This window comes from Mirounga leonina, unplaced genomic scaffold, assembly GCF_011800145.1.
Source record: "Mirounga leonina isolate KUSES-001 unplaced genomic scaffold, KU_Mleo_1.0 Mir_150, whole genome shotgun sequence".
In the NCBI taxonomy this organism is placed as follows: domain Eukaryota; kingdom Metazoa; phylum Chordata; class Mammalia; order Carnivora; family Phocidae; genus Mirounga; species Mirounga leonina.
Genome location: NW_023270374.1, coordinates 12231131 through 12252120, shown reverse-complemented (window position 1 = coordinate 12252120; position 20990 = coordinate 12231131). Strand labels below are relative to the sequence as shown.

The 20990-nt window shown below is 39.2% G+C and overlaps 1 protein-coding gene across 1 annotated transcript in view; it reads left to right on the top strand.

Annotated features, from left to right (window-relative positions):
• The window catches only part of SPTLC3 (serine palmitoyltransferase long chain base subunit 3), a 147370-nt gene that overhangs the window by 15793 nt on the left and 110587 nt on the right, over positions 1-20990 (top strand). The window contains exon 2 of the mRNA XM_035005830.1: positions 18850-19032. Coding sequence (XP_034861721.1) covers positions 18850-19032 — 183 coding nt within the window. The remainder of the gene's footprint in view (positions 1-18849; positions 19033-20990) is intronic.

Here is a 20990-nt window from a genome sequence, read left to right as displayed (position 1 = left end):
TTGATACTCTTACTCTATCCCATTTTTTAGATGAGTCAACTGAACATACAGAAATTAAGTAAATTTGCCTAAAATTAAACCTCTAGTTAGTAGTGCAGGCTGGCCCCAAGTTCTGTGTTTTTATCACTAGAAAAAAAAATGCCTTTGTCTCAAACATCTTATTGTGAATATTTGCAAAATCACATAAAAATTAAAGGAGTTCTACAGTAAATATTCATATGCCTGCCACCTAGATTCTCCAATTGACATTTTACTATATTTGTTTTATTGCATGTCTATCCATCTATCCATTCTTCTATCCACCTATCAATTCTTATGTTTTATGCATTCCAAAGAAACTCATAGAATCCGTACACTTCACCCCAAATCCTTCTGCATGCATATCATGTGGCTTCAATAGTTGTCTACAATTCTTTTCTTTCCCCTTCTTTTGAGGTAAAATCTACATATAATGAAATGAACAAATCTGAATTACACCACTCAGTAAATTTTGACCTACATTGCCTTTTGATTGTTCTTATTGGGAAAAGTTTCATAATATAGTTTTGACTGTGGAAAGATGTTATAAAACTGTCCACTTAATATTGGAGAGTTTAATCTCTGGACAAAATGTAACCAAACCAAATGAGAGTTCATCCACCCGGTGTGCAGCAAGCCAAGAAAAACTGACACGGAGCTTGCCTGTGAAGGAAGATGGGCTATTTTGGGTGGTGTCACCCAGAAGAACAGGGAGCTAAGGCTCAAAAATCCAAAACTCCCCAATGGTGCACAAGTCAGGGTTTTTAAGGACAAAATTGGGGGCAGGTGTCTTCTGAGAAGGTGGACACTGTTTATCAGAGGCCCATGAAGTCATGTTAATAGATGTTACCTACTTGCTTCTGGTGCCCCTCTTCTGGTCCTACAGAGGTGTATTGCCTCTCAAAAGACTTGGAATCTGAAAAATACCTTTGTTCTTCAAGTTGGGTATTCTATTATGTACATCTGGTGCCCGTTTGTTCAGGATAGTGCTGCCTGTATGTGCTCAAACTAACTACTTGTACATGCATAAGCTAGTGAGGTTGCATTTCTGTATGTTTCTTTGAATGACAAAGAAGCATTCCTATCTCTTGAGCCTGGGTCTGCATGTCCCCTGGCTGGTCCATTCATGCGTGGGAACGATATCACCCCTATGTTCATTCTTCCATTTGAACTAGCAAGATGAACTTATCATCAACTGATATAGCCAGCAGCTTCAAAAAGAAGCAAGTAATGTGTAAATTGGCATCTCGTGAGGTAAAGGAAGGGCTCAACAGAAGGCTTGTCTAGAGAAACTCCCCCATTGTACACATAGAATTCCAAAGGGATCAAGAGCCATTTTCCTTTTTTGACCTTAGTATAATCCATCTGGCAGAAAGGGAATTTAGTTTAGAAATCCCTACAATTCCACTCCATTTTTGTTTTCTTACAGATGGAGGAATGAAGGTCAACAAAGCTAAGTGATTACCTCCAAGTTCACACCAGTGTGAGGACCCCTCCTCAGCCACACACTGTTAAAGCAAATAGCTAGGGACCACAGTATTTGAAGACTTAAAATGATATCTGTTATTTCAAATTCATTAGCTTCCCCTTTAAAAATTAATATCTCAAAATTGCATTTGTCTAATGTAAGAAGTAAAGGCATCTCCTTTCCTATTTCCCAAAATAAAAGCCACACGTGGAAAGCTTTTTTTTTTTTTTTTTGCGTATCTGAGAACAGCATGTCAAAGAAATCAATATTAATTAGAGTGAATGATTGCTACCACGTGTGTTTATGCTTTTTAAAATAGTATTGTTAGTCCTCACAATGGGTTTTCGAATTTCACACGTAAGGATTCAAGGTTTGAAGAGGTCAGACAATCACTCACATGGCTGGTAAGTAGTGGAACCAGGATCATCTGACTCCTAAGGTCACATAACCTGTTGCCACACCCCACAGCCCTGCTGCCTTAATAAGCTGAATCATCACATAGAGATTGGGAGTAGGGCTTCCTGTTGGCACTGTGTAGGCTTGAATTCCAACTTCACATTGGTAGCTCTGTGACCTTGAGCGAGAGCATAAAAAAAAAAAAAAATCCCTTTGTGCCTCAGTTTCCCCATCTGGAAGTGAGGTCCAGTTGCCCACAATAGTAAATGGCTTGACAGCAAACTCGTCACTGGTTTCCTTCCCTTCCCTATCTCATTCCCCTCTCTACCAGTGCTTCCTGGGGTCTCCTTCTAGATAAGCAACTTGCATTTGAATCCTTTCCTCAGGGTCTGCTTCTGGGGAACCCGAAATTAAGACAATGATTTCTTAAAAACTTAACCAATTCTTTGCCCCTTTTAACCCTCAGCAACCAGTACCCAGATCCTTATAACTGTACAATCAACCTATATTCAGGATCTTACTGAATCTGTACATTAATGCTGTAAGGCAGACAGAATGACTGTTATTGGCCCATTTTAGGGATGAAAAAACCAGGGCTTAGAAAAATAATGAGACCAAAGCCACATGGATGATGGGAACAGAGCCAAACAACAGTCCCAGACATTCTGACTCTAAAGTTCAAGGATGTCTCAAAGGACTGGCTGCAGCAAACATTTATCCAGCCCTTATTCAGCGCATAACTCCATCAACTGCTTCTAGCAAGAACATGTGGGAAGTGAAAATTATCAAGGCATCTTTCCTTCAGTAGTTTAATTCACAAGGAAAAAGAGTGCTATTTTTGTTATTACACTTACTCAGAAGAACAGCTTTAGGGGTCAGTCTTAGTAAATTAAAAAAAAAAAAATCCACAAGATTCTAAAAGCCTTGAAAAATGTTAATTTCTACCCTAGCTGTCCATAGTCAGATAGCAAAGTGATTTTACATGGTATGTCAGATAGCACAACTTCCTATAAATCTTTCTTTTAAAATTATTTACTTTTGTCTTCACATCCTTATGTTATATAGCGTATGTATTCCTCAAAATTACCTTTTCCTGAGCCCTTAATCAACCTCAAGTTCATTTTCGAACACTTAATATCATGAACGCTTGCTTCCAGTCAGTTCACTTCTTGGTTCCTTTCCTGAGCTTGCTCAAAGCAATGACATTGATGACATGGTAGGAGCTCTGGGGTTCTTGCAATATAGCATGTTTCTCAGTTACCTACTCGATCAAGTTATTCCTAAAGAAAGTAGGCTCCAGATCGTCTCAAACACTAGAATAATAATGGCAGAACTGATCTCAAATCTCAGAGAAGCACGTTATCTCATTTTCCAGATCTTATTGACACATTTCTCAATAGACAACTGAGACTTGAATGGGTGTCCTCACTTGCCCAAGACCTCAACATGGCCAATCCAGAGCAAGACACACTTCTGTCCACTGCCAGTTTCTAGCACCACTACACAACACTGCCTTTCACATCACAGATGTGACAAACCCCATAGGAGCTCTTGGCACGAACACCTTTTTGCCAACTCATGCAAATAATTTGGGGCACCGGGAAAAATCCCACAACTGATATACCTCAGGATTTGGTTTGTTAGTTATGCAAAAGGCGCTGGCATTTTATTTAAAGGGCCATGCTTGCCACTGGCCAATTCTTTTTTTTTTTCTTCTTAAGTAAATTCTATGCCCAACGTGGGGTTCGAACTCACGAACCCTGAGATTAATTGCATGTTCTACTGACTGAGCCAACCAGGTGCCCCATCACTGATAAGTTCTTAGCAAGACCATTGATTCAGGTGACTACAGACTGAAAACAGAAGTACTCCACATGGTGGCATTAGAAAATGACTCAAAGTCTGAAAAAACCAGGTCATGAACAACAGGAGTTTGTTGTTGTTGTTGTTAAGTGTAATTAATCTTTACACCAATCAGACAACTCAGATCTTTCACCCATTCATTATTTAGGGCTCAGAAACTGATGGCTAAAAATTCCTAATCTACTTAGTTGGTTGATACAGGAGTACAGACAAAAACTAGTCAAGATTAGGGGCACCTGGGTGGCTCAGTCATTAAGCGTCTACCTTTGGCTCAGGTCATGATCCCAGGGTCCTGGGATGGAGCCCCGCATTGGGCTCCCTGCTCAGTGGCAAGCCTGCTTCTCCCTCTCCCACTCCCCCTGCTTGTGTTCCCTCTCTCACTGTCTCTCTCTGTCAAATAAATAAATAAAATCTTAAAAAAAAAAAACTAGTCAAGATTAGCCTTTCTCTTGGAGAAGTTACTTTTTTCTACATTGTATTTCACATGATAAGAAAAATTAATCAGATAATTATAGACCATGGATATTATCAGATTTTTTGGAAGCAAAGAAATAAGTTATTGTTGGTGGGAATGCAAGCTGGTGCAGCCATTCTGAGAAACAGTATGAAGGGTCCTCAAAAAGTTGAAAATAGAACTACCCTACGACCCAGAAATTGCACTATTGGGTATTTACCCCAAAGATACAAATGTAGTGATCCAAAGGGGTACGTGCACCCCAATGTTTATAGCAGCAATGTCCACAATACCCAAACTATGGAAAGAGCCAAGATGAATGGATAAATAAGATGTGGTATATATATATAATGGAATATTATGCAGCCATCAAAAAAGAAAAACGAAATCTTGCCATTTGCAAGTGGATGGAACTAGAGAATATTATGCTAAGCAAAATAAGTCAATCAGAGAAAGACAAGTATCATATGATCTCACTGATATGAGGAATTCTTAATCTCAGGAAACAAACTGAAGGTTGCTGGAGTGGTCGGGGGTGGGAGGGATGGGGTGGCTGGGTTATAGACACTGGGGAGAGTGTGTGCTATGGTGAGTGCTGTGAATTGTGTAAGACTGATGAATCACAGACCTGTACCTTTGAAACAAATAATACATTATATGTTAAAAAAAAAAAAAAAGAAGACAGTAGGAAGGGAAAAATGAAGGGGGGATATCAGAGGGGGAGATGAACCATGAGAGACTATGGACTCTGAGAAACAAACTGAGGGTTTTAGAGGGGAGGGGGGTGGGGGGATGGGTTAGCCCAGTGATGGGTATTAAAGAGGGCACGTATTGAATAGAGCACTGGGTGTTTTACGCAAACAATGAATCATGGAACACTACATCAAAAACTAATGATGTAATGTATGGTGATTAACATAACATAATAAAACAAAAACAAAACTGATGATCATAACAATAAAATAAAATTAAAAAAATAAAAAATAAAAGAAATAAGTTGTTATGGTATCATATTCTTGGTGAATGGGTTGTTTGGAGACAGTATACTTATTTTTCCAAGGAGAAAAAGGTTTTCATGGACAATAAAATAATATGTGCTGCCTTCCACAGAAACAAAAGATTCCAGCCAGGAAATGTTAGTAATGTTCAACTAATCTCTTTAAGGACACATCCTGGGGGTGCCTGGGTGGCTTAGTCAGTTAAGCCTCTAACTCTTGATTTTGGTGCAGGTCATGATCACAGGGTCATGGGATCGAACCCTGGGTTGGGCTCCATGCTAGGCATGGATCCTGCTTACGATTCTCTCTCTCCCTCTCTGTCTGCCCCTGCCCATCCCCACCCCATCTGTTGGCATGCATGTGCTCACTCTCTCTCTCTAAAAAAAAAAAAAAGACACATTTTGTCTTCAAAGGCCAGCAAAAGATGAACCAGGTTATAGGCTCCTAAGCTGCTCTTGACATGCATAAAATGTGTGTGGTTTTATAGAGTAACAGGCGGAGAAAGGGAGGAGAAAAGCAAGGAGAATAGGTGTGTGCAACCACGAACCAAATACTAATAAACACATAGAGAAGGAACACAACTGGATCCTTGGCAAGTTTCCTCTTTCTAGGTAGCAGGGCCTTCTGCTTCTTCATGTTGCTGAAAGTCAGGCACTGTTTGGCCTTGCTTCACAGAACAGGAGTTTTGGGTGCGGCCCAAGTACATAGTTCAGCATCACTGAGGTACAAGAAAAAAATAGATTCACTTTGATTCAAAGAGAAAAGCCATTGTTTGTAATCCAAGTTCAGTCCACTGAGCTCAGCCAAAGGACTCCTAGAACCACATTTTGTGCACTTCCAAAAGCCCCGCCCTTGTTAAAACTTACCTATGAGTCACTGCCTGCCTGGCGTGGTAAAGAAATACCACAGTGCACACCTCACCTAGTGTCAAAGCACAACTCTGTTGTTGGTTCATTCCCATGCAGATTAAGAGATTCCTTTTGATTTGGGGTTATAAATTAAAAATTTCAGAATCACCTGAATAAGTTTGCTTCATTAAATCTTCCACAGTAGATACAGGAAAGACTTTAAAATTACCAACCGTATGACCACAAATCACTGTGAATCACTGAATGTGGGTGCCCCCAAAGATCTGTTCTTCACCCAGCTTCCAAGGGCCTTTTGAAAACACACATCTGATCACATTCTTAAGCCACAGATTTTCTTAAACTCATCAGTGGTTACCTTGTTAGGATCAGGGCTGAAATCCTAAACTTGATTTATGAGCTCTCCATAACCTCCCTGGGCTGTTCATTCATTCATTCATTCATCAAATATTTATTGGATATCTACTACATATCTGACGTCATTCTAGGCACTGATGTACTAGCAATGGACAGAGTGGATGGACTCCCCCCATGCCCCAGAAATGACCCTCGACCATGCCTGCCCCCTCACTGTCCATGCCTACCAAATACTGTGCCCTCTCCCGATTTCCCACAGTTCTTCAGGCTCTTCCTTCTGCTGGGAACATTGTGCCTGGTAAACTCCTACTGATTATTCAGATCTCATTTTAAACACTGTCTTCTTTAGGAAGGTCTTTCTCTTTTCCTAAACTAGGTCAGATTCCCAACCTGTCCATCCCACAGCACTCTTATTTATTCATCATTTCCCTTTTTGTAAGTATTTGTTACGTGTCTGTATTTCCATCTAGACCAGGGGTTGGCAAAATTTTTCTCTAAAGGGCCAGATAATAAATACTTTCTCAGCTCTGTGGGCCATACAGTCTCTGTCCCAACCATTCAATTCTGCCGTTATAGCATGAAAGCAGTCATAGATAATACATAAACAAATGGGTGTAGCTGTAGTCCAATAAAACTTTATTTATAAAAGCAAGTGGTGAGCCTGATCTGGCCTGTAGACCACAATTGGCTGACCTCTGAACAACAGAATTTCCGGTGGTAATGGAAATGTTGTATATCTGCTCCCTTTCATAAGGTAGCCATCAGCCACATGTGGTTATCGAACACTTGAAACGCAGCTAGAGTAACTTGAGGATCTAAGTCTCTAAATTTATTTAATTGTAACTATTTAAATTTAAATGTAAATAGCCACATGTGGCTGGTGATTATTTTATTGGATAGCACACACACACAGACCATGAGGTCAGAGGCTGTGACCCCTTTGGTCATCACCATGTCACTTGGACCTAGCACAGCAGCTGGCACAGGGTAGGTAGTCAATATTTATTTGCTGAATGAATGAATAAACAAATGTATAAGGATGGGATGACTTATCAAACTTCCTGTTTGCTTTTTACCACTGCTATACACTTGATGAGATGTTGCCACTGAATACTTCTTACTCTCCAGTCCTGAAATATTATATTTTTGTATGCAAATTTTATCTCCCCATTAGCCCATGAGCTCTATAAAGATGGGGTTATAAGAGAGACTCCCTGAATGATTCTCCTGGTGTCCAATACAGGTACATGCCCATGGTAGCCAGCCTTCCTACAGAGTGTTTGCAGCTACCAGTACTTACCTGGAAAGGGAAAAAATTCAGCCCTATAGCTATTTTATTTCTGAAACATGTTTCAATATACCCCAAAGGTCTAAATTCAAGGTTTTATGCTTCAACTTTGTTATTGTAAAGTTGAGAAATTCAACTTTGCCCTGACCTGTCCTGCCTTCCCCAAGCAACTGTGGGGAAGTTGCTTAATGCCGTATGTCTCTCTTATTAAGTAAAGGTAATTCTAGTTCTATTACAGTTGTCCACCACCTACCTCTTAAGAATTTCATGTGAATAAATAAGAACATGGTCATAACTCTTTGAGCACCTCAGAGGGAAGCACTCTTCTTACATGGCACATTATAAATGATCAATAAGATAATAGATGGTAGTGATTCTCAGGGATATTAAATTACTGGTACATCATTTTCTTTGGTTTATCGGGATAACTCAGTAAAAGCTTTGTGTTCCTCAAGTAAGCCAGCTGGTTGTAAATAGAAGAATACAATCATTGCAGGGTGGTGAAGGACAGCCATTTTGTTTGAATTATGTCAAATTGATTTTAGAGCCTCCCCTCCAGCTGTCATCCCAAGTAAGATCTAAGGATCATCCAAACCTTTCTGCCCTGTATTCCTCCTGCAGTTCTGATAATGAGGCATCCCAATGAAGGCACGCCTTTCTTTCACTACTATCTGAAACAGAAATTCTAGCTTACCTTGCCATAGAAGGCTCATTCAATTCCAGTGGGCTCCATACATCTCATCTCCAAGTAGGTAACACACGAGGTCCAGCCAGAAGTCCACGCGAGGTTCTGTTTCCACCCACCAACAAGTGCCCATGCTGGTCCTCCTGTCCTAGAAGGTCCTCCTCCCCTCTCCCAGCCTTTCCCAAGCTTGGCTCTCTCCCTCTCATTCACTCATTCCTACAACAGATATTCATTGAGCAATCTACTAGGGGACTCTTTACATCCCTCCAAGCAATCCTGCCCTTTATTTTGAATCCTTCATTTCCCAATCTGGGTGTATCCTGTGGAAGCCTATGGCTCTCTTGATGGGCTGTCCTGACCTATTAGCTACCTTTTCAGATGGTGAAGAGGAAAGCCAAGACAGTGGAAAACAAATTTAACTTCACAAGAACTGAACTTGTTCATCAATAGAAAAAAAAAAAAAAAAGGATTGAAGTAGCTATGTATAAAGATCTTATCCCCTGAAAAATTCCATCTTTATAATCTTGTCTCTCTTTCTCTCTGATGTCTGTGGCCATTGAAGCCTAAATCATATAATATGCAGAGATGCTCAATGAATCAAGAATTTCATTTCCATTAATTTTCTGGCATAAACTTCCCAGATTTAAATTTGAATTTTGGTCAGCCCAGATGGGTCCTGATACACATGTTTCCTTAGGGAGCTGACAATTCTTAGACTTCTCCCAAACATATCTAAGCAAGGGCTAGAAACAAAAACATTTTAATAGAATCCTTATAGTAAGTATTCATTAATGTAATAATAGGTGTCATAATAAATGAGCCACCAAATCTCAATGGCATAACCCAATAGAAGTTTATTTCTCAGTTGTAGTAGGTCTAATTGATACTGATAGGAAGCTGGAGGAGAATGTGGTGAGGACTCTGCTCATGCAGTTATTCAGAGAATCAGGCTAACAAAATTTCTGCAATCTTTAATGTGTGGCTTTCAAGGTCACCTTGGCTATCAGCATTCAGAGGGCAACAGGAGAAAAAGAGAAAGAAGTGGATCACGAGAGAGGCTTTTTTTATGGGCCAGGCATGAAAGCGGCACATTTCGCTTCCATCCATTTCACATTGGTCCACATTTAGTCACGTGGCCATTTCTGTCTGCAAGGGATGAGGGCAATGTAGCACAGCTGGGAGGAAGAGGAAAGAGAAATGGGTTTGGTGAATAGCCAGTCTTTGCCACACTGGACAAACAACAGAGTTAAAATATTTGAAATATTTGAAAGGCTTGAGTGCAAGATAATGAAAGCTATTATTTTACAAGTGATCCTTTATTTTCTGTCCTTTTATTAAATGACTTGTCTTCTAAAAATATTATTGTAACACAATGTGGTGAGTATAATGATGGTGTTATGCCGTGAGAACATCGAGCCTGGATCTTTTTACGAAGTGAAACAGCCAGAGCTGGTCTTAAACAGGGGCTATTAGGCAAGCAAAGGGTATGTGTGTGTGGTGTGGGGAGGAGGGGGAGGGCAGTAGCAGAAGACAGTTATGGAAGGGAGTAGAAACTGAAGAAATTACAAGAAAGTGGCAGCATGAGAAAAGTTGTGGAGGAGATAAAATCAGGGTGTGAAATGAAAGTTTAATGTTGCTTAAGCAACAAATGCAAGGCAGGAAACAGGAGGACTTGAGGCAGGACATTTCAGTGCTCAGAAACTTAGCTTTGTGCTGAAAACCAACACTTCCCAAAAAGAGTTTTGTCATGGCCTGGGTAGATTTATATGAAAGGTGAAAAATACATTTGAATTACATGTGCTGGATTTCCCACAGTTAAATGGTTTTTCACTCCATTATTTTAATAGTATTCATTAAGCTGATTCAGTGAGCAAGTATTTATTCAGCATCTACCATGGGAAGCTGTATGCTAGCAATAGGGAATAACAGTAAAGAACAAGAAAGATGGCCCTTATATCCTAGCTTTTGTAAACTGCGAATACCCAAGAGACACAGAGGTATATAGCCTTTCCAAAACCCTTTCTGTTAATGGCCATCTCTAGGGAGCACTTTGGAAACTCTGTGATAAATGGATTTTAGAGCTAAAGTTACCTAAGTAGCTGCAGATTGGAGGAGTCAGGATGGAATAAGGAGAGCATCCAGGAGGTGATAGGGTGATTGCAGTGGTCCCGGGGATGGGTTGATGAGTATCTCCCCTGATGCTTCCAGTTCTAAGTTGGGGATCTTTCTCTCCATCCATTCCTACTGCCCTTATCCCTCCTACCCTCATCTTTCAAGCCCTGGTCAAAGACGTTCTTATTCATGAAGCCTCCCTTACCTTTTCTAGCCAAGGTTAGATACAACCTTATCCCAGTTCCCACGGAACCCTGAACATCTCTCTGTGGTAATAGCTGTCAGCCTGTAGTCTGTCTGTGGGCACATCCTGGCAGATGCTCCTGGCAGAGCATTTGATAACATGGGCACTCAGTAAGCCCTGGTTTAGTGTTGAAATAGAAGAGAACAACAATAACGAGGTACACTTGAGGCTGGAGTTTGAAGACTGTGTGAAAAAAAAAAAGTTTTAACCTAAGTTGTCACATGTTCATGTATCTCAGTGGCCTGAACAATTTGAGTTGGCTGAGCAACTGTTTCTTTTACAACAGCTATCCTCCTGGAATACACTAGATAAGAGGTTTCCACTTGGCTTTTATCATGTAAAAAAAAAATCTGGTTTGCCAGTAGTTAATGATTAATTATACCAGGTGTCTGTAGAAGTTAGAAATAAAGTTAGTAAGGTGCTTATGCCCAAATTAAACATGACTGTAAACATATAGAACCAAATGATACCTCTGAGCAGAAGAGTCTCACCTATTTGTGACAAGATGATAGGACTTAGACCAAACTGAGACATAAGAGTTTCATAAAGCATCTCTAAACATTTATATCTACCAAACACATGATATAAGGCTGTGGTTAAAGTACTCATTTGTTAATATCCCCAGACAACTTTCAGGCATGAAGTACCTTCCAAATAAGGTAGAATTGTGTACGCTCATCATTCTTGTATCATTCCACTTTTATGAGCTTTCAGGCTGTATCATTTGTATAATTGACATTCCAAAGTATTTTAGAAGAGAAGTAAATGGGAACTTGGGAATCAATAAAACACTCAAATATTTTAGAGTAAAAGTAAGAGTTCTACTGAAGAAAGAGCTGCTTTGAATTTTATTACCTTAAGGATGATAATTTTTTTAAAAAAAAGAAAAAATATATATATACTAGCCATACACACACACACAAGCAATAAATAAATGTTTCTTCATTTGCTGTATGTCCTTAAGACAATTCCAGGTACTTTACATGGTTGTATTTTTTTAATTTTTACCAGTTATGCTTGTTTTACTGCTAAGATGGTCCATGGGAGCTCTTCATGGCACCATTGTGGAAATGGTCTCCCCTCCCATAGATTTTTAACCAACCCCCAAATTTGAGTACAACCTAATCACTGGAATAAGTGTCTTATTTGATATCATTCACAGTGGTTCTGTTTCTCTGCTCAAAACCTAGTAACTACAATGTAGGTAGACACTCATTCCCAAAATGCCAGTATCCTCGGAAGTTTTTGTTCTACCCAGGAGACCTCAGAGGAGGTCTACCCAACTCTCATAATGTGGAAAATTCTGTATACATTCCACTTCAGAAAGGAAGATGGCCCTCTCCTTATCCCCAGTGCTCTAAGTTCCCTTTAGCATTTTGTCATCCCAGAGACTATCTTACTCCCAAACTTCCTATCCCCATAGTGACCAAAACCTGACAGTCTCTTCAAACTCATCTTGGCTCTTCTTTCCATGGACCAACCCAGCAGGATAATAGAATGTGCCGTGTTCCATGGGCTGCCTCAGTCTGAAAACAAAAGCTTGCTTGTGAGTGGGTGGTTAATCTACAGAATTAACTTGATTCTAGATTTGCTCATCCCTTTTTATCCCACTCTGAGGACTAGAGCAGAACAAAGGCCTGCAGCATGTTTGGGGTTTTTGTTTGTTTGTTTTTCAAAATTCTGGGGGTGGGGGGGAATGCTACTGAGACTGTCCGTGTCCTTCTGGTCAAGATAGTCAGTCACATGTGCCCCCTCCCACCCCTTCAGGGGCACTGTTCTGGGAATTATACCATCTCTTCCCTTAATCTCCAGTTGTCCTTAATCCATTGGGTACTTTCTTCAATTCCTAAATATGCTATTTCTTTATTTGCAAAAAAGCAGCTCCCCTCACTATTAGTACCTAAAGCCACCACCTCCTGTCTGTCCCATCCTTCACCATCACAGTTCTTCACTTCAGTGAGTAGTCACCACTCCAAGGCCTGTTGCCTCCACACCCCCTTTCTCCTTAAATCCTGCTGTCCATAAAACCACTCAGAAAATAGGTGGATAAAATCACTTGCTGAAGTTTCCTTGTGAGCGTGCCCATACGCAATGTTCTTCCTCAGCTCCAGTGTCCCAATTCTCTGCCTCTCCTCCCCCTTGAACCTCCCACTGCTTCATCCCTCACACTTGCTGTCTTCCAGTGTATTCTCCTCCTCCTGCTTCTCCATATATGTAGGTACTGGCCAGGGCTCCACAGATATTCTTTCCCTTTCTTCCCAAATATTTTAGTCTAACAGTTTGATCTGTCTTCTTTATTCAGAAGATTTCATGAAAATCATAACATTTCATGAGTACTTATTCTGTGGCAGGTACTTTGCATATATTATCTCATTTAATTTTCAAGTAACCCTTAGGAGCGCCTGGGTGGCTGAGTCGGTTGGCCGGCTGACTCTTGGTTTTGGCACAGATCATGATCTCACAGTCCAGAGATGGAGCCCTGTGACCTGTGCTGGTCATGGGGAGTCTGCTGGAGATTCTCTCCCTCTGCCCCTCCCCCCACTCATGCTCACTCTCTCTTAAATAAATAAATCTTAAAAAAAAAAAAAAACCTTATTAGCTCCATTGTACACTTGTTGGCATTTGAGGGCAAGAGAAATTAAAGGACTTGCCAAAGTCATCCAGTCAGCAAATGAAAGTGTCAGGATTTGAACCCAGGTAGTCTCATGGCTGCTGAAGAGCTCTCCACCATTCAGCTCTTCAAGACTGGGCTCAAATTCCACCTCCTTCAGGAAGCCTCTCCCGAGCACCCAGTGTGATATGGTCCCTCCATTTGTGGCACCCTTATGACATTTATTTTTTGCTCTATGTTATGGTCATTTTTGCTCACTCCTCTTCCCGCTCCCACCCCACCTCCCACATACACCATAACATTATCAATTCTGGGAGAAAGGGACTGTATTTCTTAATTTCATATCCCCTCAAATGTTCGCATAGGACTTCTAAAATAGGCAGCCAGCAAAAGACCTGCTAATTTGAATGGAAGACTCGTCACCTGTAAAAGTGGGTCCTCCCAGCATGCCCCAACACCCTGTTTATTTCCAGATGTGACAGGAATGCAGGAAGTGAACAAATCTCAGGGTGTCGCAGTGTTGCAAATGAGCAGGCACTCTAGGCTAGGTGGCTCAGGATCTGTTTATTTTCAAGGCTGTGGAAGAAAAGGTAGAAGAGAGAAAAAGTGCATTATGGATTCCCACGCTGTGTCAGCCTTTGGCCAGCAAACTTATTAAGCAATATTTTAATGCTTCATTTACTTTGAAAAGACAAAATCTCATATTTCAAAATAACTATCCAACCTCAGATTGAGAAACCTTTCCCAAAAGGTATGATGGACTTCAATTTTAAATAAAGGGAGGTAATAAATGAGTCACTTTCCATCTGTTAAGAAAGACCTATATATTTCCAGATAACTTTGTTCTCCATCAAGGTATCTCATTTTCTTTCTGCCAAATAAAAGTACATTAAATCAAATTAAAATAAATAAATCAAGTTATATGAGAAAAAGTAGATATTGGTTTGAATTGATGGACATTGTTGAACATTTCTTCTTCATGTTATAACTTTCTTCCAGAACAAGTCACAGGGGCAAAAAAACTAGTTACACAAGCCGAGGCTGTGCACCCAACTGAGAGTGTTACTTGCATCTAGGTAGACTATTCTGTGCAGTGCAGGTTTGCCTCAGAGCCATTTCAAGAAAAAAGTTCCCATGGATTTCAGGGGAAATGTGCTGCTTGATTTGGCCAAATATGGAGCTCAGAAATGGAAAAAAGGAAAATCTTCAGCTTATCCTCACAGGATGACCTGGCAGTGTATCTCTTTACATGTGCCATCTTAGCCATCTTCTAAGTCAACCAAAGTGGTTAATTTGTGAGCAGGTTAAGTGATGTTTCTGGAAGTCACCTGTATCGGGTCCCTTTCACTCAATCTTCTTCATCTATGGTGCCCTTAAAATCAGTGGGTCTCCAAATTCTGTCTCAAACCTACTGTTCTTCTCTCTTCATAATTTGTCCTTTATCTCATTCACCTTCAACCATGGCTTAAACTATGCCTCATAGCAGTTAACTCCGTTTCAACCAGAGCCTCTCTTTTCCTGCATCTCTAACTGTCTGGCAAATAGTCCCACTTCTGTGAGCCATAACCACCTCCAATTCAGTCTTCCCCCCATTAACAGCCCCCCTTCTAATTCCCTCCGTCTTCTTATCAATAATAACAAAATGCTCCTTGCAGTTACTTTCCACTTCCCTCTTCCTTGATGTTGTACATTACCAGTCACAAAAGTTCATCAAATCCTCCTTCATGAGGATCTCATTCCCTTTTCCTGGAATCTGACAAATCAAGGAAAGAAGGAAGCCAATGGTGTGTCCCCATGATGTGAAAGGAGCCAAGAGATGGTTCCTAACTGGGTTAGGAGGTCACTTGGAATGCAAGACACAGATGTAGTCCAAAGGTTAAGCACAGAACAAAGCCAAAGATAGGAGCCAAAGTTGACACCAGAATAGTAAGATCAGCTGTCCATCAGACCTACAGGACAGGTGGGAGGACATAGTGAGAAGGAGGTCAAGTAGTCAGGAACCAAGGACCCGGTCTGTTTTGTTCATCTTTGAATCCCCAGAACCTAGCACATAGTCAGCTCACAGTAGGCACCCAATGAATGCCATATAATCCCAAATACAAGGCATTGTTTATAAACTCTCATTCAAGACCTCATATTAAGCAATGCTCTCTCACTGTCATTATTTGAGACACCAGGTAATGTTTGGGGAAGACATATGAGACCAGAGCAACATCCATCCACATTAATTTAGAGTATCTAGAGAAGCAACCTGATAGAATGCATAAATAAGGAGGCAAGGAATTTTAATGAGATTTAATAATATCTCATGGGGGTTTTGACTTAACAACTCAAGTGTTCAATGTCATTATAAAAAGGCTTTTTAAAAATTGCTTTAAAAATAAGTGATGTAGACATAAGAAATACTCATCTACAGACAGAGTTTTTTCATTGTCATGTATCTTGTGGCTTGGGATAAAACTTGCAGTGACTAAGCCACATGGAGATTTCCAAAATACTGCAGCTCAAAAAACATAGGGGAAAGGAAGGTGACATACTCTGGAAACTGTGTTGATGGAATTAAACAGTGCTTATAGTGGCAACAAAGATTATGACAGTAGCAAAAACAATGCTTCTAATTAATAAGATTTTATATAATGCATCATTCTAAATATATATGTGTAAGTTAAATTAATGCATTAAATATTAGTAGACATTTGAATTTCCTGTAAGTCACTAAAAGTTATATATTCCAAGTGGTCAAAACACTTATTGAGAAATGTGGAATCTGGACATTGCATTATGATTGTTGAGTGAAATAATGAATTAATGTATAAATACTTATTAAAGACTAAAAATTAATCTTATCCTTAGGAATAATTTACTCATTAATCCACTGAGCTAATATTGGTTATGTCACTATGTGCAAATCAGTTAAACAGGAATCAGAATGGTTTGGTACTAAAAGTTATGTTCCACTGGAATATTGACACCTAATATAAAGAAAGAAATACTTCCTGTAACTTTCTGTTATAAAAAATTTCAAACACACACAAAAGTGAAAAAATAATGTAACAAATATTCATATGATCTCCACCTAGATTCAACAGTTATTTTTTTTTTAAGAGAGAGAGAGAGTGGAGAGAGGGGCAGCAGGAGAGGGAGAGAGACACTCATAAGCAGGAACCACACTTAGCACGGAGCTTGACATGGGGCTAATCTCACAACCCTGAGACGATGACCTGAGCCAAAATCAAGAGTGGACACTTAACCAACTGAGCCACACAGGCGCCCCATAGACTCAACAGTTATTAACATTTTCCCAAAGTTGCTTCATAGATATATTTTATTTTTGATGGACCATTTGAAAAAAAAATTACAGGTGTCATAACATTTAATTCCCCTAATACTTCAGCATGCACTGAAGTATTTCCTCATATAACTGTAATACTACTATCACTCCTAACAAAATGAACAATAATTTCTTAATAAGATATATATCCAGTCCATATTTGGATTTATGCAGTTGTTCAAAATATGTATTTTTTAACCAAGTTTTTACAACAAAACAGGATCCAATGAAAGAACACACACTGCATTGGGTTATGTCTTTTAAGTCCCCTCCACCACCCCTCTTTTTTCCTTCTTTTGTCCAGGTTTATTGAGGTATAATTAACAAATAAAAATGTATATATTCAAGATGTAAAATGTTATTTGATATATGTAAACATTGTGAAATTATTACCACAGCCAAGCCAGTTAAACATCCATCACCTCACCTGGTTACCACTTTTTGTGTGTGGTGAGAGTGTTATTAACTGTAGTAACCATGCTGTACATTAGATCCCAGAACTTATTCATCTTATAACTGAAGACTTACATACTTTGACCAACATCTCCCAATTTCCCCTATTTCCTGTCCCTGGTAACCACCATTCTACTCTCTGCTTCTGTGAGTTCAGCTTTCTTAGATTCCACATATAAGTAAGATCATGCAGTATTTGTCTTTCTGTGCCTGGTTCATTTCATTTAGCATAATGTAATCCAGATTCATTTATGTTGTTACAAACGGCAGGATTTCCTTCTTTTTTGTGGTTAGATAATATTCTACAATATTTTATATTCTTTATCCATTCATCCATCTACAGACACTTAGATTATTTCTGTATCTTGGTTATAAAAAATGATGCAATGAACTTGGAGGTACAGATATCTCTTCAAGACACTGATTTCATTTCCTGTGGATATATACCCAGAACTGGGATGGCTGGATCATGTGTTATTTCTATTTTTTTAATTTTTTGAGAAACCTCATACGGGTTGTACATTTTCATAATGGTTGTACGAACTTATATTCCCACCAACAGTGTACAAGGGTTGCCTCTTCTCCACATCCTCACCCACACTTGTTATCATTTACCTTTTCGATAGTAACCACACCCTAATACGTGTTAGGTGGTATCTCATTGTGGTTTTCATTTGCATTTCCCTGATGATTAGTGATGTTGAGTACCTTTTCATATACCTATTGGCCATTTGTAGGTCTTCTTTGGGAAAATGTCTATTCAGGACCTTGCCCATTTTTAAGTCAGGTTATATAAGGGGTTTTTAGTTGTATGAGTTCTTTATTTTATTTTATTTTATTTTATTTTATTTTTATTTATTTTTATTGTTTTTTAAAGATTTTATTTATTTATTTGAGAGAGAGAGAATGAGAGACAGAGAGCATGAGAGGGAGGAGAGTCAGAGGGAGAAGCAGACTCCCTGCCGAGCAGGGAGCCCGATGCGGGACTCGATCCCGGGACTCCAGGATCATGACCTGAGCCGAAGGCAGTCGCCTAACCAACTGAGCCACCCAGGCGCCCCTAGTTCTTTATTTTAGATATTAACCGCTTATCATATATTTGGTTTGCAAATATTTCCTCCCATTCCATTGGGTTGCCTTTTCATTTTGTTGATAATTTCCTTTGCTGTGCACATGTGGATTATCTGATTGTTTCCTCATGAAGTCATTTGCCACATCCCCTTATCTTGATGTTTCTTGTGAAATGGAAGTTATATATAAAAACTTGACTAAATTCAGGTTAAATGCATCATTAGTGTATTGAATATTACATTATGATAAGAGCACAGATGCTCTTGTTCCAACATTGGTAATGGAATTTGATCACCCGGTCAAGGTAGTAACCTCAGATTTGTGATCAGGCAGTAACCGATGGGGTGATACTTTGGCATCTTGCAAAAACTGTATTCCTCATTAACTTTTCACTTACTGGATTTAGCATCTGTTGAGAATTTTTGCCTGAATCAATTATTTTATTGGGGGTTGTAAAATAAAATATACCTTTCTGATTACTCTTTTTCATGATCAACTTCCACTTTTCTTTAAGCACTTTTTATGATCCTAAACATGTCCTTTGAAAGTTAAAATTTTCAAAGTCAAAAATTTTAAATATATATTTTATTGTAATGGAAGAGAACTAACCTTCTGTTTTCTTTTGCATTTTCAGCAAAATGGGAGGCCACATTTTTACAAGCCAATTGTTGAATCCTTTGAGGAAGCACCTCTTCACGTTATGGTTTTCACTTACTTGGGATATGGACTTGGAACCCTATTTGGCTATCTCAGAGACTTTTTGAGGAGCTGCGGGATAGAAAAGTGTAACGCAGCCATAGAGCGAGAAGAACAAAAAGTATGTATGTGTACCTCCTTGGATCTTTGTCAATGCATATTCTTCTCTTAAGTGTTCTCAGAAGTGTACAGATCCTAAAAAAGAGTGAGGCACTCAGGAACCACTCAGGATAAATTCTATTCATCTCCACCCCATAAACTCCATCCTCCATGTGTCACACTTTGTTTTTTTAACAAATATTTTATTGAGCAACTACTATTCACCAGACACTGAACTAAGGGTTTTCTCATACATCATCATATTTAATTTTTATAACAATCCCATGAGACAGGTATTAAATTACCATTTTAAAGATGAAAAAATCAAAATATAAGAACAAAGGTTTTTGGATAGGACTGGACTCTGGTCTTCTTGTTGTAAGATTAATATTGTTTATGTTCTAGAAAAGTGTGCCTGAGTGAAATATGAAATTTTAATTTCAGTTAGGTCATGGTTTCTCAACTTTGGTAAAATTGACATTTTGGATTGGATAATTCTTTGATGTAGAAGGCTGCCCTGTGCATTGTAGGGTTTTTAACAGCACCCCTGACCTCTATTCATATCAATGAATTAGCATTCTACCACACACTTGTGACAATCAAACATTTCTCCAGACATTGTCAAATGGTGTCATGAAGTGCAAAAAATGCCAATTTAGAACCACTAATCTAGATACTTTTGATAGTTAACCCACAAAAGTCTACATCATCCTCTTTTCACATAGAGCTATAAGGACAACCTAGAAAATATTCAGGGATCTGTAAAGAGCCTGCATTTTCCTAACAAATTCTCTGAATTGATTCGTATGATTTATGATGCCCTGAATTCCTTTTTTCTAAAAATTGCTTTGAAATACTATGATGATTATGGACATGGATCATTCCACATGATGGAGCCTTAAACACATCTAAGCAAAGAACATAGGGAAAGAAAACATGGTGTGAAAGAGGTAAGAGAAAGCATTGTACATTCAAGAAACCAAAGAATTCCAATGACTGGACTATTGTGAGTGACAGTGGGAGTATGTGGGGAGAAAGATTGTTTGAGAGGCAAGTAGGGACCAGACTATAATGGGTTTTTATAAGCCAAAGATATTTATTATAAGAACAATGGGTACGCATTGAAGGAATTCAGGCAGAGGAATGCAGATTTGTAAATTAGAAAGACCATGTTCACTGGCCTATGAAAAAGGGATTGCAGGACAGCACAGACCAAAAAACCAGTTAAGAGACTGATGCAGAAAGCCAGCTTAAAAATTAAAAAAACTAGATGAGACCTTGTGGTAAATCCAGGGGTGGTAGTAAGAGATAAGGCCAAAAGATGTTAAAGAAGATGGAATTAAGGATGATTGGCTTGACTTGGGGAATTAAGGAGATAGACAAATCAAAGATCACACCCAGGTCTATGCCTTGGGCAGCTGGGCAGAAAGAAGGTTGTGACATTCATTGAAATGGGGAATAGAGGAGGAAGAGCCAGTTGGAGGGGAAAATGGTCAGTTCCTTTTTTGACACGTTGAGAATTGGCAGATATAAAGGTCTTGATGCCTGGAGAAAAGTCCCAGATGAATACTGTGTCATCTGTAGCATATCTTAAGCATATCAACATTAATCAAAGCCACAGAAGTAGATGAGATCTCCCAAGGAAGGTCTATAGAGAAAAAAGAGGAAGGGAGAGACAAGAATGAAGAACTTTAGAGAATTTAATAGATGTAAGAGATGGAATTCCAATTCAAGACTAGAAGCAAAGTGACTATTTAAAAAGCCTTAAAATAGTTTAGGAAAGAGATATTTGTCCTTAAACTGGTGAAGAGGTAGATGGAATGAAGAAAAGGGAATTATAGAGATATTTAGGAGGTAGATATAGAAAATAAGATAAAGGGAAGAAACCAGAGTAATCCCAACTTTCTACTTTGGTCAGACAGGAGAATGGTGGTGGCACACCCATCACAATGGCAAAGTTTTATATTAGCAAAAATATGT